The sequence below is a fragment of the Sapajus apella genome, unplaced genomic scaffold (genome assembly GCF_009761245.1).
Source record: "Sapajus apella isolate SASKATOON/1434 unplaced genomic scaffold, GSC_monkey_1.0 scaffold2, whole genome shotgun sequence".
Lineage (NCBI taxonomy): Eukaryota > Metazoa > Chordata > Mammalia > Primates > Cebidae > Sapajus > Sapajus apella.
Genome location: NW_022436942.1, coordinates 69,142,120 through 69,163,669, shown reverse-complemented (window position 1 = coordinate 69,163,669; position 21,550 = coordinate 69,142,120). Strand labels below are relative to the sequence as shown.

The window sequence follows — 21,550 nt, the reverse complement described above, 5'->3', positions numbered from 1 at the left end:
CCTGTCACACTCACTCCCCTCACATCCTCCTGTCACACTCACTCCCCCTCACATCCTCCTGTCACACTCACTCCCCTCACATCCTCCTGTCACACTCACTCCCTCCCACACAACCTCCTGTCACTCTCACTCCCTACTCGGCTACTTCCTGTCATACCAACTCACCTCATACAACCTCCTGTCACATCTACTCTCCTGCTCAGCCACTTCCTGTTGCACTTGCTCCCTTTGCAGCCTGTCACAACCAGCCTGAGTCACCTGAATCACCACCACCATCAACTTCATTGTAACCGTCTTTTCCAAAGATGGCTGCCATAATATCCCTCACCACCCAGGCTTCCTGCAAGGTGACCTTGACACTCCTTCCACCCAGTGGTGGTGTCTGCGTCTCTTCCCTTTGAACCTAGGCCAGGTTTTGTTACTGCCCCAACCAGCAGAGTAGATGGAAGTGACACTAGCAACTTGCGAGGCGAGAGCATGAAAACACCTCCATTTCCACCTGGCTCTCTCGGGATGCTGCTTCTCAGAACCCAGCCACCATGCTGTGGGGAAGCCCAAAGGAACCCACACAGAGAGACCCTGGGGAGAGGCCATACACTGGGGTTCCTGCATGTAACTGAGGTTCTAGCAACAGTCAGCATCAATTGCCAGATGTGGGAGTTGTCAAGTTACCCCCAAACTTTGAATCTGCCCAGATGAAGCCCCAGCTATCATGGAGTGGGGACAAGCTGATCTAACTGGGCCCTGTCCTAATTCCAGATCACAGAATCAGGTATGCAAGAGTTGTTTCTGCCCACTAAGTTTGGGGTGGCTTATTAGGCAGCGACAAATGACTGCTGTGTTTACAGAGACGCGGGGAGTCCCGCATGTTAAGAACAGTCCTCATCACCAGCATCCTCCTTCCCTGACAGATCCATCCAAGAGGGCAGCATGAGAAATGCATCCATGGATCTGCCCACCAGTGACAAGAACTCCTCCCAAAGAAAGCGACAGTTGGCTCTGCCTTAGCCTCGGATCTCAACAGCCCCCAAGGTCTCCAGGGGCACAGCAAACTGCACGATCCAGCCGTTGGGGGAAAAAAGCACAGGAAGCCCACGTTAAGGAAGACAACACTGAGATCCCACGTGGCTAAGTGGCCTGCCCGGGACCATGGCAGCAGAGCTAGGCTGGGATCCGCCCAACTCCCAGCAAAGTAGTTTGATTCTCATTAGCAAGGTCCCTAATTAGGGCAGCTCATCAATACATCCCACAGAAACAAACTATCCTCTGGCTCAAGCCTGCTTACCTGTGGGGTGGCTGGGCCAGCCCCAACCTTCTAGGGGTGCCATCCTGGGCAGGGGACAGGAAACGCGTGCTCTGGAGCCGCTGGGGCAGTTGGGAAGCTCCGGGAACTGGGGGAAGGGGGGTCACCTTCCTCAGGGAGCCCCACCTTGGCAGCCAGGCAGGAAGCAGGAGTTGGGCCTCGGTTTGTCTCCTTACCCCCTTCAGGGAAGCAGACGGCCTCAGCAGGCCTCACCCACCACGAGATGCCAAGATGCTCTGCTCTGCTCTGCGAATAATTTTTTTCCAGAGATGAATTTCACAAAGTAGGCCAAGGGCCATGGGACCAACCCCCTTGCTTGCGGAGGCTGGAGAGGATCTCCTCCGAGGGCTGGGGCTGCCTCACAGCGACTTCCAGGCTGCTGGCCCGAGGGGCCCAGGGTCCAGCTACCCGAGGATGGGAAGGACAGGAAATTGGCCTGGTCCCCAGTGTCCGCTGCTATGGTGACCAGCTCTGACCATGGCCCCTGGGACTCTGACATCCCTGATGCTTGTCCCAGGAATTCAGGCCCAGGCCCCTACTCCTGCCAGGCAACATGGTCCACCGAGTGCCACCCATCACCACATTAGACCTTTACGAGGCCAGTCTGCACATACAGCGGCTTCCAGGGAGGAAAGAGGGAACGTGGACAGTAGCCCTGTCCCAAGGATACAGTCTCTGCTTTGCATAGTAACAGAAATAACAAGAGGCAGGAGAGAATACGAACATAGACTCCAGAGTCGGACTGCCTGGCTCTGCTGTGTGACCTTGTGCAAGTCACTTAACCTTTCTGTGGCTCAGCTTCCTCCTCTGTGAAATGGGAATATTAAGAATGTCTAGGGCTGGGTGTGATGGTTCTTGCCTGTAATCCTAGCACTTTGGGAGGCCAAGGCAGGCTGATCAACTGAGGTCAGGAGTTTAAGACCAACCTGGTCAACATGGTGAAACCTTGTCTCTACTAAAAATACAAAAATTAGCGAGGCATGGTGGTACACACTTGTAGTCCCAGCTACTCGGGAGGCTGAGGTAAGAGAATCGTTTGAACACAGGAGGCAGAGGCTGCAGTGAGCCAAGATCGAATCACTGCACTCCAGCCTGGGTGACAGAGTGGGACTCCATCCCAAAGAAAAAAATGTCTACACCATAGAATTGTTATGGGAATTAAACCGTTTAAATGATGGTATTTAGAAGGCACTTAGAGTCATACCTAACACACAGCCACCCTTGGCAAGTGCTTGTTAAACTAGAAATAAATAAAATTAAAATTAAAAAAAAATTCTTCTGAGCTCTTCTCATCTCTGAAAAGACATGTAAATTCTGCCCATTATCTGGAATGGCTACACTGAGGCCAGAGAAGGCAGAGTCACCTCCACACCAGTCACAAAGCCTGCAGAACTAATGCTCAGGGCGAGGTTGCTATTATAACTACTTGTTCATATGAAGGCCATGCAGGAAGCTACACAGGGAGGCCTGGGCTCAGCAGGGATTTTACAAAACGGGAAACCCCCAGCCCTAGAACCCAGCCGTGTATGAAGTGCAGGCCTGGGGATGCCAGCTCTCACATTGAAGAGAAGATAGGAATCTGGGTTTTTTTTTTTTTTTTTTTTGAGACGGAGTCTCCCTCTGTCACCCCAGACTGGAGTTTGCGCAGTGGCGCAAACTTGGCTCATTGCAACCTCCGCCTCCCAGGTTCAAACGATTCTCCTGCCTCAGCCTTCCGAATAGCTGGGATTACAGGCGTCCGCCACCACACCCGGCTAATTTTTGTATTTTTAGTAGAGACGGGGTTTTGCCGTGTTGGCAGGGCTGGTCTTGAACTCCTGACTTCAAGTGATCCACCCGCCTTGGCCTCCCAAAGTGCTGGGATTACAGGCATGAGTCACTGCACTCGGCCATGACTTTTTCAAAGGTGACCTCTAACCAGGCCACCAGGCATTCTATTTTTACCAATCACCACACCAAGTATTATAGCTTTGATATATGGTAATGAGTTCACCGTCTGATAGGGGAGCCCAACAAGGAACTGGGGAATCATCTGGAAGCATGGAAAGCAGCCCAGGCCAGGGATGTCCAAGTGAGAGGTAAAAGAAGACATCCAACCCTGCGCAGAGTCAGGGAAAGAGGGCTGGGGCCTACGAGGAGCGATGGGAACGGTGTTCCAGGCAGAAGGAACAGAAAATGCAATGCCGGGAAGTGTGAGGAGTACGGACAGTGACACAGGATGCTAAGCCTGGGGACTATGGAAGTACCTGGCAGATTCCTAGAACACTCTTGGGGCTAAATCTTATCTCTGCTGGGGAAATGCTGTGTGTCCATGGGAGACCTCTGAACATCTCTGAGCATAAGTGGGTTAGAATGTTGCTTTCACTAGAGCAGGTACACACAGCCCTTAGATGGCCCCAGAGATGACAATGGGAAAGGGTCCCCTTGAAGGAAGAGTGTTTCTTAGTCATTAGTGGGACTTAGTGGGAAATTGCTTTCCCACTGCTGGGGTAAGAGCCACAGGGAGCAAGCACGAGAGACAAAATCATATTTCCAGAGCCGCTGGTGTGTGCCAGGTACGTGCGGGGCCTGCATGTAGAGTCACTCATTTCCTCCATGCGGAAATGCTACCAGGGGATTATTTTTGCTGCCCCCATTTTCAGATAAGAAAACTGAGGCATGGAGCAGTCCTCTGGCTGCCTCATGCAGCTGGCAAGAGCAGAGCCAGTCTCTTTGGCAAGAGCCCTGCTTTGCCCCTGCACCAAGCTACCCAGCTGGGGTTTTCCCCTCAAAGGGATGAAGGTGGGGGTGGGGGAGCTTTGGCAGGTGCAGCAGGCAATTCTGGGGGAAGTCGGGGGGAAGTGCCTGCCACTGGCCCCACAGGCCTGTGTCACCTCCATCACAGTGAGATCAACTCTCCAAGGGCCATGCTTAGCTTTGGGGAAGTCATTAAATGCCACACGAAACTACACAGAATACAACTGCATGGCAAGGGGATGCTGAAAGGACTTCTGCCTGGGAGCATGAGCACACAAACGCAGACACACTAAGGCGCACACATAAACAAAGACACACACTCACACACACACCTCCATGTGAGACACACAGGCACACATTCAGAGACATACTGAGAAAAACAGACAGAAAGACACACACCCTGCAGAAACACACTAAGTTACACACACAAGGACACACACACACAAAATGAAAAGATCCACAAACACACTTAAAGATATGTACCCACAAAGATGCAGACATATGCACATAAGTATACAAATACGCTCACATTACACTCACATCCATCCCTGTTTGTTCGTTAGACTGATTTTTTTTTTTTTTTTTTGAGGGCCTACTGTGTGCTCTGCCCTCTGCTGCTCAGTTCTGGGGAAGAGCTGCTGGATGCCTTCACGGTGATGAGAGTCCACAGAGGGAGGCAGGTGTTCAGCACTAACCCACAGAGCTGTTCTGACGCCTGCTATGGTACGTGCTGTAAGGATGGGGTGCACGGCCTCGTGGGGCCACACAAGGTGGAGCAGGCTGCGACCCAAGGAAGTGATACCGAGCAAGCTCCAAGGATGAAGGAGGAGTTGATGGGAAGAAGTATGGGCAGAGCATCACAGGTAGAGGGAGCAGATCATGCGTGGGGACTACCGTGCAGGGGAAATAAGGAAGACACGTGTGGCTGGAACCTGGGAGCACAGGGCATGTGGCTCAAGATCAAGAACACAGGGCACATGTACAGTTATAATGTGTCCGTTAAAAAACAAAGGGCGTGCTGAAATGACACTAATATAAATCTGAACTTGATTCTGATAAGCTGCGATATATATGGTAAACTCTAGTGCAACCACTAAGAAAATGCTCAAATAATACAGTTAAAAAAAGCCTCACTAGTGAAATGTAAATGCTACATTAGAGAATATTCCCTCAACGCAAAAGAAAGTAGTAAAAGGGAAACTGAGGAACAAAAAGATACAGAAAAGAAAAAGCAACATGGCAGACATAAATTCTGCTGTAGCAATAATAACATTAAATATGAATGGATTAAAGAATCCAGTCAGAGAGCAGAGTTTTTCAGACTGGATAAAAAACGTGATCCAATTATATGTTGTCTACAGGAGACAAGCTTTAGATTCAAAGCCATGAATCGATGGCAAGTTAAAGGATGCAAAAAAGATATATAATGCAAGCAGCCGCCGCAAGAAACTGGGAGTAACTATACGAATATCAGACAAAATAGACAATAAAGCAAAAAAAAATTTAAAAAGTGACTAGGGAAAGAAGAACATTTGCTAAAGAACAATCTATCAGGAAGAGATAACAATTATAAATGCATACATGCACCTAATAACAGAACACTAAAATATAGGAAGCAAAAACTGACAGAAATGAATGGAGAAATAGACAATTTAACAACAGTTGGAGACTTCAATGCCCCATTTTCAACAGTGCGCAGAACACCTAGACAGGAGATCAACAAGAAAATAGAAGACTTGGACAACACTATAAACCAAGAAAGAGGGCAGTGACCGGTCCATGCTGAGCATGGAAGGTTAGTTACACTGAGGCTTTCCTCTCAAAGGCAGTGGAGGGCCATTGGAAGTGGTTCTTTTTAAAACAAAATGCATTTTAATTGATACATAATATTTGTATATATTTATGGGGTACATGTAATATTCTGTTACATGGTTACATGCATAGAATGTGTAATGATCAAGTCAGGGTATTTAGGATACCCATCACTTAGGTACTGGAAACATTCCAAGTCCTCTCTTCTAGCTATTTTGAAATACACAGTACACTGCTGTTAACTGTGGTTAGCAACATTATGGTTATGTTAACCGTGCTCTGCTATCGAACATCAGAATGCGTTGCTTCTGTCTAATTGTACGTTTGTGCCTACTGACCAGCCTCTCTTCATTGTCCCCTGGAAATGGTTCTTAAGTTTTTAATAACCTCACTTGCTGCTGTGGTCAAGAGAGTGGAGAAGCCAGAGTCAGCAAAGGAAGAAATTAGAAGAGCAAAGTCCAGGGGAGAGGCGATGGGGCATGGGTTCAAGTGACGACGGTGGAGGTGGAGGTAGGAGACGGGATGCAGGAGGTATCTAGGAGGCAGAGACCCCGGACTCAGTGATGAACTGGACACGAGGGGCACACGGGAGACGGACGTAGTCATAGTAGCTCCCAGGCTTCTGTCCTGTAGACCCGGATGGAGCCACCCTAAGATGAAGACCCCACAATGGAGAGGAAAATTAGGTTCTGGACATCTTGACCTGGAGACATCTTTGAGACAGGCGTTCAAGAAAAGTCAATAAAGTGGCTTAAAAAGAAAGGAAGAAAGAAATGTCAAGAGGGCTGTTGTACAGAGAGGTCTGGGACTCAGGCAGAGGCTGGAGGCTGGGAGGAGTGATGTTGTGGATACGGCTGAGGTCACGCGGGGTCAAGGCAGAGTGAGACGAGATGGACCTTGAAAGGACTGACATAGTTAGAGGCCAGCCGGAGGAGGATGGGGCTGAGAGAAAACGGGAAGTGGCGGCAGAGGCAGGAGGAAAACGAAGAGAATGCAGTATCAGGAGGGCCAAGGGGGCTCTGTGGGGGACGCGGCGGGGTGGGGGGAGAGGCAGAAATGGAGATAGTGTGAGTCAGAGGCTCTATACATGTGGCTGAGCAGGGAAGGAGGACGTGGGTGAAGCGTTTCTCTGCCCTGCCTTCTTTCATATACCCTTGTGCCTCAGTTTCCTCCTCTGCAGAATGGGAGATGGTCCAACAACATAGGTGGGTAGAAGCATTTCTCATAGGCTCCAAGCACCACGCAGAGGTTAGGGACTGCTAATCTGCACTGAACAGTAAAACCAGGGAGTCCGTCCTGGCGGCAGAGCTGGCGACCTGCCTTGTCCACCTCCTTGGTCACAGACCATCCCCTCTGCCCAGAAAAAGTATCTCTCAAAGACCTTGCTGGGCTCCAATCTGCTACAGGACAGAGCCTGGTCTTTCCCGGGCCCATACAGGTTTGGTGACCATGGTTTCTGAGTGTCTCCTTGAAGGTAGGCTGCCCTTTGAGACCACTCACCCTCTGCCTAGGCTAGAGGAGAGTCTAACTGAATCCAGATAGGGAGGGAAGGGAGAGTTACATGTCCTAAGCCTAGAGCCAACGCCACAGCTTTCGGCAACCTCACAGGCCTGCAGGACCAGGCTTTGTCTCCGCTCTTGGCCCCCACAGCTCTGTGTACAGCCTCTGATTCCCGTGCTGATGACGTGGCTTTGGGGTTATATCACTGCAGCTGACTCCTCCACCAGTTGAAAGCATTCTTAAGAACAGGGACTGCTTCCTCTTCATCCTCACATTGCTAGTGTTGGCTGAGTAGATGTTGGATGGATGCACGCAGGAAGGGATTTCTTTTGGATGCACAAATTTGTGGATGGGTAGATGAGAAGGTTGCTAAGTGGCTAAGTGGATGAATGGACAGATGAATGGGCGGTGGGTGGATGGGTGGAGGAATTCATGGATGGATGGATGGATGGATGGGTAGGTGGGTAGGTGGGTGGGTGGGTGGGTGGGTGGTTGGATGGATGGATGGATGGATGGATGGATGGGTAGATGGGTGGCTGGCTGGCTGGCTGGCTGGCTGGCTGGCTGGATGAATGAATGGATAAATGGATGGATGGATGGGTGGATGGATGGATGGATGGATGGATTCATGGATAAATGGATGGATGGGTGGGTAGATGGACGGATGACTGGATGGATGGATTCATGGATGGATGGATGGGTGGACAAATGGATGGATGGTTAAAATTAGTAAGAATGGGGAAGCACAGTTGGATAAAGCGTTAGGTGGATGGATAGAGTGGAAGAGAGAGCAGATTTATGAATGAGCAGATCAGACAACGTTGGGTGGCCGGTGGATGAGTGGGTAATGGATGATGAAGAGGTGATCCCCCAACCCCTGCTAGACTTCCAGTCCACAGGTGCTCACAGATTAGACAAAACTGAAGAGTAAAAAAGTTCTCTTTATTCCACACTTCAGCCACGTCCCCTGCAGTCTCCCAGGTAGACACCCAACCTCTCTTACACCTAACAGCACCCCCATGGATAAAGGCCAGCACATGACCCCCTGGGACAGCGCACCTGCACGTGGCCTGGGGTCTACAGCCACGCCATGTCAGTCACCTCATCTTTTTATGGCCTTTCCTAACAAGTGGCATCTGGAAGCACACTGGGAACAACGCCCACAGAGACCACTGGGCACAGGGCACTTCTCAGAACATGACCCAAGCCCCCCTGACCCCCTTTGCACCAGCTCTATGCCCAGGAGAGGGGAGGGTGTCGCTTGCCCACTGCATACCTGCTGCTAAAGGCCTACAAACCCGTACCAGCTGGCCACTCCCACAGAAAACCAGCCACACCCTTGCCAAGGAAGCACAGCCGCCACCTTGCTGGGGGCACCAGGCGTGTCCCCATGGCCACCTCTCCACCCCCACGATGCTGCAGAGTGCTAATCCTCGAAACGTTTGTGTGCCCAAAGGCTTCCCACCACAAAGACCCCGTCTGGGCAGACATGACAACATCCAGTTTGTCACGGATGGGGTGCTCTCCTTTGCCTATTCTCCAAACGTCCCCTCTCTCCCTTCAATGTTCCCCATCAGGCTGAACCCAGTGGGACCCAAACATAAATTGGATCCCGTTTCTCCTGTTTTAGACCCTCAATATCTTCCCACTTCCATGAGAATAGAATCCAAAAAATCCACCCCTACCGTCGTCTAAAAGGGCCCGTGAGCGGGAACCATCTCCCCTGTGACTTCTCTCCTCCTCTCCTCTCCCAGCCTCACCGGCCTCCCTTCGGTTCCAGGACATCCCAGGCTGAAGGGCCTTTGCACAGGCTCCTCCTGGAGCTTCGCACTCCCCTTCCTGAACTGCGCCTGCACAGCTCCTCTTCATGGCTCAGGTCTCAGCCTAAATGTCACCTTCCCAGTGTGGGCCTCCATCATGGCCCTATAAACAGGCACCCCTCTATGTGGATCTCGGCGCGCTTTCCTCAGTCCTTTCTGTCATTACACATGTATTTGTTTAGCTTGCCCTTCCACACCCAGCGTCTGGCAGTGTGCATGGCCTACAGCGCGTGCTCAAAAAATACCTGCTATTTGATGAATGAATGTCAGATTCAGAGCAAAGATTCGGGCCCGACTGTCTGCGTTCGAGTCCTGTGTGACCTTGAGCTAGTGAATGAACCTCTCTGGGCCTGAGTAGCCTCATCTGCAAAACAGGGTGACACCAAAGCCGCCTGCCCCAAGGAATGCTGGGAGGATTCAATGAAAGGAGGAAGGCCAGAGACCATTCTCCAGCCCTACCCCAGCCCCAAGTCCTTGCTTCCTGGAGCCAGAGCAATGAGTGTAAGGTCTGCCATGGAAAGAAAGAGCTTATAAAGTCACACATGAACTCTAGAGTGGGGCTGGTGTAGCCACAGAAAGGAGAGCTGGACTTGGCTGTTAAAAAAAAAAATCTAAAAAACTTTTTTAATAAAGGCTACAAGTCTATCTCCTTCCTTCTTTATCAACGACACGATTTATTGACCGGGGAGGCCATATTGACTAAATAAATCTTGATAATGACCACGGCAGCAATCAATACCTGCTTATTATCAGCCCTGCCCGAGAATTCCATCTTGCGGAACGCAGGCCCGACGACAGGGCGCGCCACGCAGCTCCGGGACCCAGTGGGGGCCGGGGATGGATGGCCGGGTGGCGCTCATTCTCCAGGCTGGGAGACAGGCTGGGAGCGGGGAGCTTTCTCTCATCTACCCCCGACTCATGCTTCTCAGGCTTTGGGGCCTAAATCCATTTCCATGAGTTGACGGCGGCAGGGTGTCTTCAGAGGTTTTTTAAAAGAACAGAAAGGGGCTGCGTGCAGCAGCTCACGCCTGTAATTCCAGCACTTTGGGAGGCCGAGGTGGGCCGATCACATGAGGTCAGGAGTTCGAGATCAGCCTGGCCAACATGGTGAAACCCCGTTTCTACCAAAAATACAAAAATTAGCCAGGCATGGAGGCGCACACTTGTAATCCCAGCTACTTGGGAGGTTGAGGCAGGAGAACCGCTTGAACCCGGGAGGCAGAGATTGCAGTGAGCCGGGATTACACCATTGCACTCCAGCCTGGGTGACAGAGTAAGACTCTATTTCAAAAATAAATAAATAAATAAAAATAAAGGGAAAATACTGACATAGTGACTGCAGATGGGGGCGGCTCGGCAGCGGCGGGACAGCCATCAGTCTTGGGAGGGGCAGCTCTGGCCACTATTGGGGCCAGAGCACGGACATGGGGTAGTCAACAGCCCTGGGTCTTGGGTTCAAGTCCAGGTTGGGCTGCTTCCCTGCAATGTGGCCAGGGACTGAGCCTTCTGTGCCTCACTCTGCTCACCTGTGGGAATGCTTACAGTTTTCCCTTCATAAAGTTGCTGTGGAAATTAAGTGAGACAATATAAAGGGCTGTGAGCACTGTCTGGCATTGCAGGAAGGGTGCAAGCGCCATTTGTTAAAGAAATCCCAGGCCTGCACAGGCCTCTGCGAGCTGTCTTCTGACACACAAGGCCACGTCTGGCCTTGCTAAGCCCTGCCAAGCAGCATGCAGGGAGGCCTGACCTCCTGCCCCATGCTTCTGTGCAGAGCCGGTGCACCTGGCTGCTGGCTGCTGGCTCCGCATGGGCCGGGCTGGGAGGAAGGCCCAGGTTAGATTCCTGTCCTTACAGGGTGTGGTGGGGGTCCCTGCGCCTGGCTGGAGTTCAGGTGAGTATTACCTGAGCAGCTAATACTGCAAATGAATCTCTCAGCTCCACCCAGATTTGGGCACCCCTGAGTTGACCAGTGAGGCCCCGGAAGCGAATGACAAACAACAATGATGGCAGTCATAATAAAGGTAATACTAGTCACCCTCGTTTACCGGGGAATGATGGTGTCCCAAGTATGTGTTATGGGCTCTCCATCAAATCATATCCTCTCAATGTCTCTATGAGGTAGGGGCTGTATTTCAGTCCCATTTTACAGATGAGGAAGCTGACGCTTAGAAAAGTGGGGAGTTGCCAAAAGCCTCCCAGTGAGGATGTGGCAAGACCAGGGTCTGAAGCACAGTCTGACTGCTCCAAGCCCAGATCCCATCATTGCAGGCGCAGCTCCAAGGCAACTGAAATTCAACAAGATATGCCCTCCCCTTTTAAGGAAGATAATAATAACAATTGCTAATAAAGATAACAAATAGCAATTAATACTAATCACCATTAGGAAAGGCTCACAACGTGCCCAGCCCTAGGCCAAGTGTCTATATGGAGCTGTCATTTTTTACTTCTATAATCCTTGAAGAAAAGTACGTTCACCTCCGAATCCGTATGAAGTAGAAGCTTTATGAGGGCAGGACTTGGTCTGTTTTGTTCTGTGCTATACTCCCAGCACCTCAGGCAGCATAGGACATATAGCTAGGGCTGAATAATGTTCATCAAATGAATGAATGACCTGTCTGGACAAACCAGAGATTCTCCATTCTAGACAGAAACACTGGGGCTCAGCCACAGAAGAAAAAGGCCCCAGAAGGAAAGATGGCATTAAAATCCTGGAGTCCCGCCTGATTATAAATCAGGGGCATGGTGGGAAGGAAAGCCCCTCAAACCTGGGATCACTGTCCAGAGACCCAGGCCGCTTTCTCACACCTGCTGGGCTGATCCAGTGGGCCTGGAAATCAGTGTCAGGAGAATAATGTGACCTGGGTCTGAGGCTGTTACTGCCGCTCTTGTGTCCTGGACAACAGCCATCTCACAGGCCGGACGGATGCTTTCAGCTCTCTATGGCTGAGGCCACCAAATCATCGCTTATGGCCTGCAGCCTGCCAGCAATTAATAAATAGATTTATTAATTAGATAGGAGCTGCCTTCTAGGCTGAAATTGGGGTTACCCTAAGGCGAGATTGATGGAGCTAAAGATAAACCCTCATTCGCCACAGGCCTGAGGCCAGTGCCCAATTCCTAGCAACTTTCAAGAGCCAGTGAGGAGTGAAGCAGCCAGGGGTCCCCCAGGACTGACTCCCAAGGTGAAGTCGAGAGGCAGCTGCCCCCACCTCATCCCTCCTGTGGATTCAGCTACCCCATCATTCAAATATTTATTGAGCACTTACTATGTCCCTGCCCTCCCCAGAGAGGGAGGCAGATAGTAAACAAAGGAACAAATCAATATACAGATAAATATTATATCAGGTGAGGCACAGTGAGGAGAGGGAGCCGATGTGGAAGGAGAGGTCATGGAGGACTTCTCTGAGGAGGTGGTATTCAAGCAGAGGACTGAACTAACTGAAGGGAGGTGTCCGGTAATTGTCTCAGAGAGAGGGAACAGTAAGTGCCAAGACCCTGAGGCTGGGACATACTTGGCTTGTCTGAGGCACAGCAGCGAGGAGGCCACGGTGGCTTGAATAAAGAGGGGGAGAGTGTCGGGGAGGGGAGGGGGATAGGATGGGGGATCCTAAGGCCTGAGGGCAAGTAAGGACAGGAAACCAGGAAAGAGGCAGCGTGGGGAGTGGCAGCTCCCCGGCCTCCCCCAAGACATGACAGCGGCCTCAAAGGCGTCTCCTACACCCTGAGAGCCTTATGCAGATGTCCCAGTCCCATTTCTTCTTCCTGTGGGACAAGAAACAGACTTGCAGGCAGGGTTATATGGCAAAGAGATTTGTAAGGGTCAACGCCTGCACCTGCCGGAGGGAGCCAGTTTGAAGGAGAGGGACGATGGAAGAAGGTTGTTGTTTGCTGAAGCTCCTAGACTGCCATGGAGTTAGCAGAGGGGTCCCGTGTGTCCCAGGTACGAGTCTGCGCCAGAGGGTGGAGGGCCTGATTCTGCCGCTCACACCACAGCCCCGGGACACTCGCACCCACAGATATCACAGCGGATGGCAGACACTCACAGCCGTCTGCAGCAGCAAGGCCTGGGAGTGATGGCCCCACTTAGGGAAATCTGCCCTGGACTGGTGGCCCGGTGACCCCTGTGGTCTCCAGATCCACAGCACCCACGTCCACACCGGCGGCTGGGCAAGCCAATCGACCACAGCGGTTCCTGGGGAGCCATTTACCCCGTCCAGCTTGAGCGACGGCGGCACACAGAGTCTTAAGCACCGCTGCGCCCCGGCGTCTGGGCAGACGACCAGCTCAGGCCAAAGAGGCCAAAGGATTGATTTCTTTCTTTCTTTTTAATGGCAAATGCTTACCTGGAACTGCTGTTTCACTGGGCTGAACTGAAAAATGTCAGAGGCTGGGGTGTGCTTAGGAGGGGTGTCAGGGGACAGCCACAGGCCGGCTTTCGGGGGTGTGCGCTCCTGGGCAGAGGCAGAGACCGCAGGCTCCGAACCCTCCTGGCCAGGAATCTTTTCAGTCAGGGGCCTTTCGCTGGTTGTGCAAATGCAGGCTCTTCCAGAACTCGGCACTGGGGAGATTCAGTCTGCGGCCTTGAGCTACAGAGAAGACCCTCCTCAGGACCCCGACAGCTGGCGACCCGCTGAGGACCCCTGACATAGGGCCCTGGCACTGCCTGTTCCCTCTGCCTGGAATGTCCCTCCCAGGTCTCCACTCCCCTTCTCCGTGGGACCTGCCCAGTGTGGCCAGAGCTCCTGATTTTCAGGGGACACTGGTCACCTAGATTTCTCAGTTAAATCTCCTGTGTTTTAAATGCTGACAACTTACGCGAAAGTGTTTTTAAATATCGCACTAATCTAGACAGGCACATCCGTGGGCCAGACATAGCTCCCAGGCTGCAATTTCTGTGGTCAGAGCTCCCAAAATATAAGATACTACCTAGAATATTAGTACGATTCTAATATAGTAAACCCCCAATGGAGCGAGAGAGAAGAGAAAACTTACCCAGAAATCTCTCAAACAGCCTGCAAGGCCAGCAAGTTCCAGCCGCTGCTGTTTATTTGGTTTTCTCTCATACGCTAAAAATACCAGTGACAAGAAGTCGCTCACACCCACAGGGCAGCCACTGTGTGCCCCACACTGTGCCAAACACTTTCATGTTCAAAGTGGTTTAATCTTCCTGAACAACCTAGAAGGTGGAGACTATTATTAGTCCCATTTAAAGACAAAGAAAGTAAGGCTTAGAGAGGCTAAGTGACTCATCCAAGGTCACACAGCTGGTAGGTGATGGAGCCAGGATTTGAAGCCAGGCAGGGGCCCCTCACTGCCCTGACTCTTTGTGCTTCTCTCTAGAGGGAAAGGGTCAAGAACCAGTTTTGGGAACTGAGTTTGATCCACTTTAATACTCTTAACTGAAAAGTTAAAACTTCAGCCATGCCTCAGCCTATATATGACATGGATCAGTAGACCCAGGGCAGGCAAACTACAGCTCTCAGGCCAAATCCAGCCCCCTGCCTGTTTGTATAAATAAAGTTTTATTGGAACACAGCCACGTCCATTCATTCTTATTGTCTAGAGCTGTGTCATGCTAACGGCAGAGTGGAGGTTTATGGCCCATGAAGCCCACAGTGCATTCTTATCTGACTCTACAGAAAAAGGCTGGGCACATCTGATGGTAAACCTAGCACGTGTAGAGACAGGCCGTACCCTGAGAGGGGTCTGCAGGCAAAACCCTCTGGGGTGTCCTTAACGCTATGTGAGCACAGGTGCATATCACAATGGGCAAAGAGTGGCAAAGGCTTCTTGAGCCTTCTTAGGCTGAGCGGTCAGGACATTTGGGCTCAGAAAGAATGAGATGAAGGGGCCAGCCACAGGGAGATTGGAGGACAAGGGCTGCAGGCAGTGGGAATGCATTTGACATGTCTGTGGGACAAAGAGCAGGCCGCTGCGGGACAGTGGTTGGAGAGAGCCAGAGAGATAACGGGGCAGATCCTGGGGATCTGTCAGGGAAAGGAATCTGAATTTTAATCTAGACGCCATAGGAGTATATTCTTCTTTTTCTTTTTTAAACATGGTCTTGTTCAGTCGCTTAGGCTGGAGCGCACTGGTATGATCACAGCTCAGGGCAGCCTCAACCTCCTGAGCTCAAGCGATCCTCCCACCTCAGCCTCCTGAGTAACTGGGACTACAGACAGGTGCTACCGTGTCCAGCTAATTTTTTTTTTTTTGTAGAGAAGAGGTATCACTATGTTGCCCAGGCTGGTCTTAAACTCCTGGCCTCAGACAATCCCCTCACCTTGGCCTCCCAAAGTGCCGGGATAACAGGCATGAGCCACCTCGCCCGGACCATGATGGGAATATAATGTCTACATCCTCCAAAACACTACCAGCCATTTTGGCAAAGGGCTCATGGAGGCTTAGAAATCAAGTAACTCCATCCCAGACATAATTTTTTGTCTCAAAAATAGTGCTTCAAAGGTCAATAGCCCCACCACCATGACCATGATGGGGAAAGAAGGGGAGGGGCCTAAGGTCATCACACCTGTAATCCCAGCATTTTGGGAGGCCGAGCCTGGTGGATCATTTGAGGTCAGGGGTTCAAGACCAGCCTGGCCCACACTGCAAAACCCCATCTGTCCTAAAAATACAAAAATGAGCCAGGCATGGGGGTGCACACCTGTAGTTCCAGCTACTCGGGAGACTGAGGCAGGAGAATCACGTGAATCCTAGAGGCAGAAGTTTCAGTGAACCGAGTTCACACCACTGTACTCCAGCCCGGCAGCAGAGCAAGACTCCATCTCAAAAACAAAAAAAGAAGACAACACATTTAAGGGTGTCAGCATCCGTCACCTTTACAGTAACTCACAAGGCAGACAAGGTGGGCACAGCCAGCTGACTTCATGGGTTAAAAAGCAGGAGACCTGGGATTTGGGATGGTTCACCCAGGAGTGCTAGAGGCCACACGGACCACAGTTCTTGGGGTCCTTTCCCCCGCCAACCTCTACCATCCCTGACACTCTCCAGTATACGACACCATCATAAATAAAGAACACCCCTAGAGGAAAAACATCAAACAGAAGATGGGACCTTGAATCCCAAGGCCAGGGACAAAGGCAGGTCACCACCTGAGTCCCCTTCCAATGCTTCACCTCTGCCAGGCCCGGCCTTTGAATGAGATAACCAGGAAGCTACCGGAAATTCAGCCCTTTCAGAAGCAGCACAGAAAACCACAGTTTCTGGGCAGCCCTGTCTACCATCATGCAGGACCATATATTTAGCAGCAGCCAAGGTGCTCACGTTTGAAATCCCATCTGCCGGAAGAAAGGTTACCACGACAGAATGTCAAGTTCGAAGATAGAATCCTCTTTTTAACAGGAGAGTTAAAAAAAAATAAGAAAAAAGAAAAAGAAAGAAAAACCACCACCACCATCAGAAAAGCTGTTCCTTCTGGTCAAAATAGCACCGTGCTCATCTGAAATAACCCGCCGAGACACTTATTTGCTTCTTTTAGCTTGTCGGTGGTTTCTCCATTTTCTACAGTGAATTCAAGTATTAATAAAAGAAACTTCAAGACCCTCAACAGCAAAACCAGTGAGGGATGAGATGCTGCTTGTTTTTTCTTCCAGCATTCAGAGAGAGAGCCCATCTTTGAGAAGCAATCTCTGTCAAGTTGAGAAACCACAATTTTGGGATACCCAGAAAAGACTGCTGGGTTCTTTAAATAAATTCTCAACACCTGTTTCTAGCTCTTTCTGCAGAAAAGGGCCACAGGGTGTGGGCTCTACGGACTTGGAGAGGCGGAGGGAATGGGGTAGCCCACCGGCTGGAGTTAGAAGAGAGCCCAAGGGTCTCATTCTCAGAGCTGCTGCTAGAATCTCTGGTCCCCTGGGCCTCTCTGATCCCTGTTCCCTGTCCTCACCTAATGCCAACCCCTCTCACGGGCCTGAGCCAAGCTCTGCGGGCTCACGCTCCCCACATCGACTGCAATTCTATTACCACCAAGTTTCCAAAGTTAGGATTCCGCCAACAGGGCTGATAGCTTATTTACTGCTGTCATCTATAGAAAGAGGAATTTTGACACATTGTTAAATGATAGCACATTTAGATAAGTCAAGCTGTCAGAGGCTCTAATGGATGTCTAAACTCTCTGTGGCTGATATGTAAAATTTATGCACTTCAGAATATCATAAGGTTATAATATTTTAATCACATCCCTGCTCTTTTCTAAACTTTGAGCAGGGGAAAATATTCCATCAAGCACCATCTCGCTCTGCTGCGCCAGGAGATTGAGTGTTCCCGGAAGTTTCTCCCAACTCCTTGGAAAAGTCCAGCCTGTCTTTGCTTATCCTGTTGATCTTCCTCCCAACTGCTGACACCCGAAGCAGAATTTGTCCCTTCCTCCCAAATCTATACTATACAATCCTACCGGCCAAGCCCCTTCCTCCCCAGAAACACAGATGGGCATTTGGACAGAGGGCATTTGGACTGGGTGCCTCCCAGCTCACTGTTAGCTCAACTAACCCTCTCTGGAGTCCTGGAAGACAGCATGGGAGACTGGACCCACAGCATCATAAAAAAAAGTAGAAAGTTAAGCAGAAAAAGAAAATCATAAAGGTATGAATCCGGTTACGACGATTATACACAGAAAAGCCATAAAAAAATACTGCATTAGTAATGTTCACCATAAAGCAATCTTATAACCAAATGAAATATGCCTAGCATTATCTTTGGATGGAATTTTATTTCCTCTCGTTTCCTGAGCCGCTAGCAGCAAAGGCAGAAAAGCGGCAAAGATGGGGGGGAGGTGGTTTCAGGGGTGCTGGAGTAGGGTGGACAGCTCAGATCACCTTTACCATCGGCCCAAAGTCATGAAGGTTGTTGACTGACTTCCATCCTAGGAAAACAGCCCTGCCGTGTTCAGAGACAGCGGTGGAAGGAATAATAACTGGAACCCTTCCATTTTTGAAAAATATACGTTTCCGGAGGGCTGGACGCTGGGCTGGTACAAGGTGACCTTTCTTGCCAGGATCGGTGCGGCGTCAGCAAAGTGGTGTGGCCTGGGGACACGGGGCTGCCTTTGCTGCCTCGGCCACTTTAATGCTCAACAACCACGCTGCGAGAAACCATTCAACCTGAACAGCCAGGAATGAAAGCCACGCACCTCCTCACATCACAGGCAGCTCAGCCCCGGGATGCGTGGGACCAGGGCTCTCCGGCTGCCTGGGCCGGGCACGGGGACCTGTCTCTCCTACCTGGATCTCAGAACAAGCTGGCGGAAGTTCTCCTTTCTGGCTATCTCCCCTGTAAGAGGAAAGCAGGGGAGGGGAAACGAAATAAAAGTGTGGCGTAGGAGTCATTAGCATTACGTACCAGAGGCTCCCAGGCCAAAGTGCTGAGGCTCCTAATCCACTTCCAACAAAAATGCCATCAGTGAGGATATGGGCTGGGGTGGGGGCGGGGGGCTGCGGGCCTGCTGGCCAGGGGACCGACTGAAGATTTCAGGCTGGGGGTGGGGAACTCGGCAGATGGAGGGCCTAAATGTTTGCACGCGGCCACGGCTGCCACGTTTATTTCTCTGCTTTCCAGAAGTGTGCTGCCTTGAAAACTCCCACAGGGACACCCCCTCCACTTAATATCGATGTAAATGAGTTTACCCCCCTTCCCCGAGAGCCTTCTCCTCTGTGCCAGACACACCAGCCATTGTCTTAACGAACAACCCCCCCTTCACATATACCTCTCCCTGCAGGGGAGAGGTCTGGGTCCTATCTCCCCATCACCTGAACAAATCTCTCCTCCACCCCCACCTTTATCCTTTCCAGTTCAAATTTGCTTTCCATCTCAGCACCTTCTAAAACCCTAACAAAGGGTTCTCAGATCAATGGGAGTCCAGCTGGAATCAAGATTTGGGTGACCTCAACCGTTCCACAAACGACCCCTTGGGCAGAAGATTGAAGAGAGTGAGGTTCCAACCTCCCCAGCTCAGACACAAGCCCCCCAGGAGCCGCACCCACCCCTCAGCACCCAGCCCCTGCCTCTCCCCGGGCTGCAGCCCGAGCTCCCCGAATTGAAAACGAGTTATCTAATGAAAATTGTGTTAACTGACATTCCGGCCGACCGGGAGCAAATACCAGCGCTGTAAATCTCGCCGCGGAAATTTTCTCCAGCCCGGAATAACAATAGGACCCTGCAAAGGGCTTTCGCCAGCCCTTCTGGTTCCTCTTCTCTTGTGTGCCACGTTCTTGTCATTCCTTATGTTGCAGAACATCAATCATAAATAAAGACGCTGTCCCCCAGCCGTGCCCGGGTCTCATTTACAAACATTAGCAGGGAATACGATTACCATTGGCCTTCGTGCCAAGCCCAATGTGGCTGCCCAATTCTCTCTCTCTCCTCTCTTCTCTCTCTCTCTCTTTCTCTCTCTCTCTCTCCTCTCTCCTCTCTCTCTCTCTTTCTGCCTCCACAACCCCCACTCTTCCAGAAAGGCCACTTTAGCATCATTTAAGCCGGCAGGCACAGCTCGAAGCCCTGCCCGTCTCAGTTGGCCACCAAACTGTAGCCCCAACTCGAGTGCGGACCCGGAATTGCAAGGCACTCGGCAGTTATTAACTGCATGCCTCAGTGCCCCGATTTTCTCCCCAGCTCAATGGTTTTGGGGGAGGGGGAGAGCGAGGAGTGGGGTGTTTGGAAGGACGGGGACTGGAAAGCAACCAGGACAGGGAGAAGGGGCAGGTGCTGGAACCATTTATCAGAAGAAACTTAACGAGATTTGCCGGGGGATTTTTAAAAAGTGGGTCCCTTTTTATCTACAGACTGATGGTCTCCCGTCTTCCGCGAATGCCACGGTCAAGGCAAGATACTCTAATCGCCCCGTTGTGCGCACCATTTTCCTGTCCCTGATCCCCGCCGCACCCGCCGAGACTTTGTGAGACTCCAAGGCTGGGGGGCCTTTTCCAGGCGCGTCTGGGGCACCCCAGAAAAGAACAGAGGCCGGGGCTCCGCCTCCACGGCACGTTCTCTGAGATTCTGCCTTCCTGCCCCGGATCCTAGGGGATCCGCAGAGTACACCTCCAAATCTGGGGGAGGCACACAGACTCCCACAAAGGGAGGGTGGGGAGAAAGTGATGGGGTTCGGAAAAGAGTCGCCCTAGGGAAGGATAGAGAGAACAGAGAAGAGAGGAGAGAAACAGAAGAAAAGCAGAGACGGGAGAGAAGAGAAAAGGGGAGCGGCGGAGAGACACGCAGGAGGCAGAACAGAACGAGGAAATCTCTCATTTAAAAGTTCCCATGGGCCCGAGGGCTGGGAGTCACCTGCTCTGCGCCGCTCCCGGCTCTCCACCGCCCCGGAGGCAGGAGCGCAAACTTGCGCGCGCCCGGGCCCATCTCCACCGCCCGACTGCGTCTAGACTTGGGAAGGGGGGTGGAAGGAGGGGAAAGGCAAGAAGCAAAGACGAACCCCGAGACCCCGGCCCGAGGAGAAGAGGTCTACCGGCGCGGGCGGCCAGTCCGGCGGCGGTGGCTCAGGCGGCGGCGGCGGCCCCCGGGTGGCGGCGCGTCCGGGCTGCGCAGCCAGGCGGGCGGCGGCGGTGGAGGTGCCGGCGGGCGGCGGGGCGCGGAGCCGCCTCCTCGCCAACCCCGGCTCCCTCCCCTTCTCTCCTCCTCCTCCTCTCCTCCTCCTCCTCCCTGCCCGCCAGCTCCCTCCCTCCCTCGCCCGAGCCCCAGCCGGGTGCGGACAGGCAAGCGGCGCGCTCCGCGGCCTCCCCGGGCACCGCGAAGTTGGGAGGCGCGCAAAGTGCGGCTCAGGAGGGACCGCCGGGGGGTCCCGCCCGCAGCCCCCTGCCCGGGGCCGCAGCCGCTGCCTTCCCCGCGCCTCACCCAGCCGCTCGGCCGCTCGGCCGCTCCGCCAACCGAGGGCTCACTAGCGCTTCTCCATGGTCGTGGCGGCTAATCGATGACTGAACCGAACAAAGAGCAGCGGCGAGATCAATTCCTAATACCTATCGATGGGCAGCGGGCGGCCGAGCCCCGGCGAGCCCCGGCAGCCGCCGCCCGCCGCCCCGGGGCGCCCGCCCGTCCGCCCGGGGACCTCCCCAATGCGCCCAGGGCGCGCCCGGGGGCTCCCCACGGCCGCGCGGCCGGCGCTGCCCGCACTAACCTGGAGTCGCCGTAGATCAAATCGCTTCCAATATTGAAACATCGATCCCACATTGGCGGCCATCTTGGGGGCTATCGAGACGCGCACACACAAGAGTTTGGCTTTTCTCAATGGCTGCACTCAATATCCGGGCTGGACTCCCCCCAGCCCCGGGGCCGCCGCCGGCCGCCCGGGCCCTGAGCGCCGCGGCCCGGGGCCCCTCGGGCGCCCCCCGGCCTCCTGCCACCCGCTGCCCCTCGC

At 52.4% G+C, this 21,550-nt stretch overlaps 1 protein-coding gene across 4 annotated transcripts in view; it reads right to left on the bottom strand.

Moving 5' to 3' along the window:
• Positions 1–21,527, bottom strand: part of CUX2 (cut like homeobox 2) — a 320,706-nt gene extending 299,179 nt beyond the window's left edge. For 2 of the 4 annotated variants that reach the window (XM_032239525.1, XM_032239520.1), the window contains exon 1: positions 21,311–21,497. In XM_032239525.1, coding sequence (XP_032095416.1) covers positions 21,311–21,373 — 63 coding nt within the window. In that variant the 5' untranslated portion in view covers positions 21,374–21,497. Of the gene's footprint in view, positions 1–20,611; positions 20,698–21,310 lie in introns of those variants that run through there. The other 2 variants (XM_032239509.1, XM_032239539.1) reach the window with 2 other exon arrangements.
• Between the last annotated feature and the right edge of the window lie 23 nt (positions 21,528–21,550).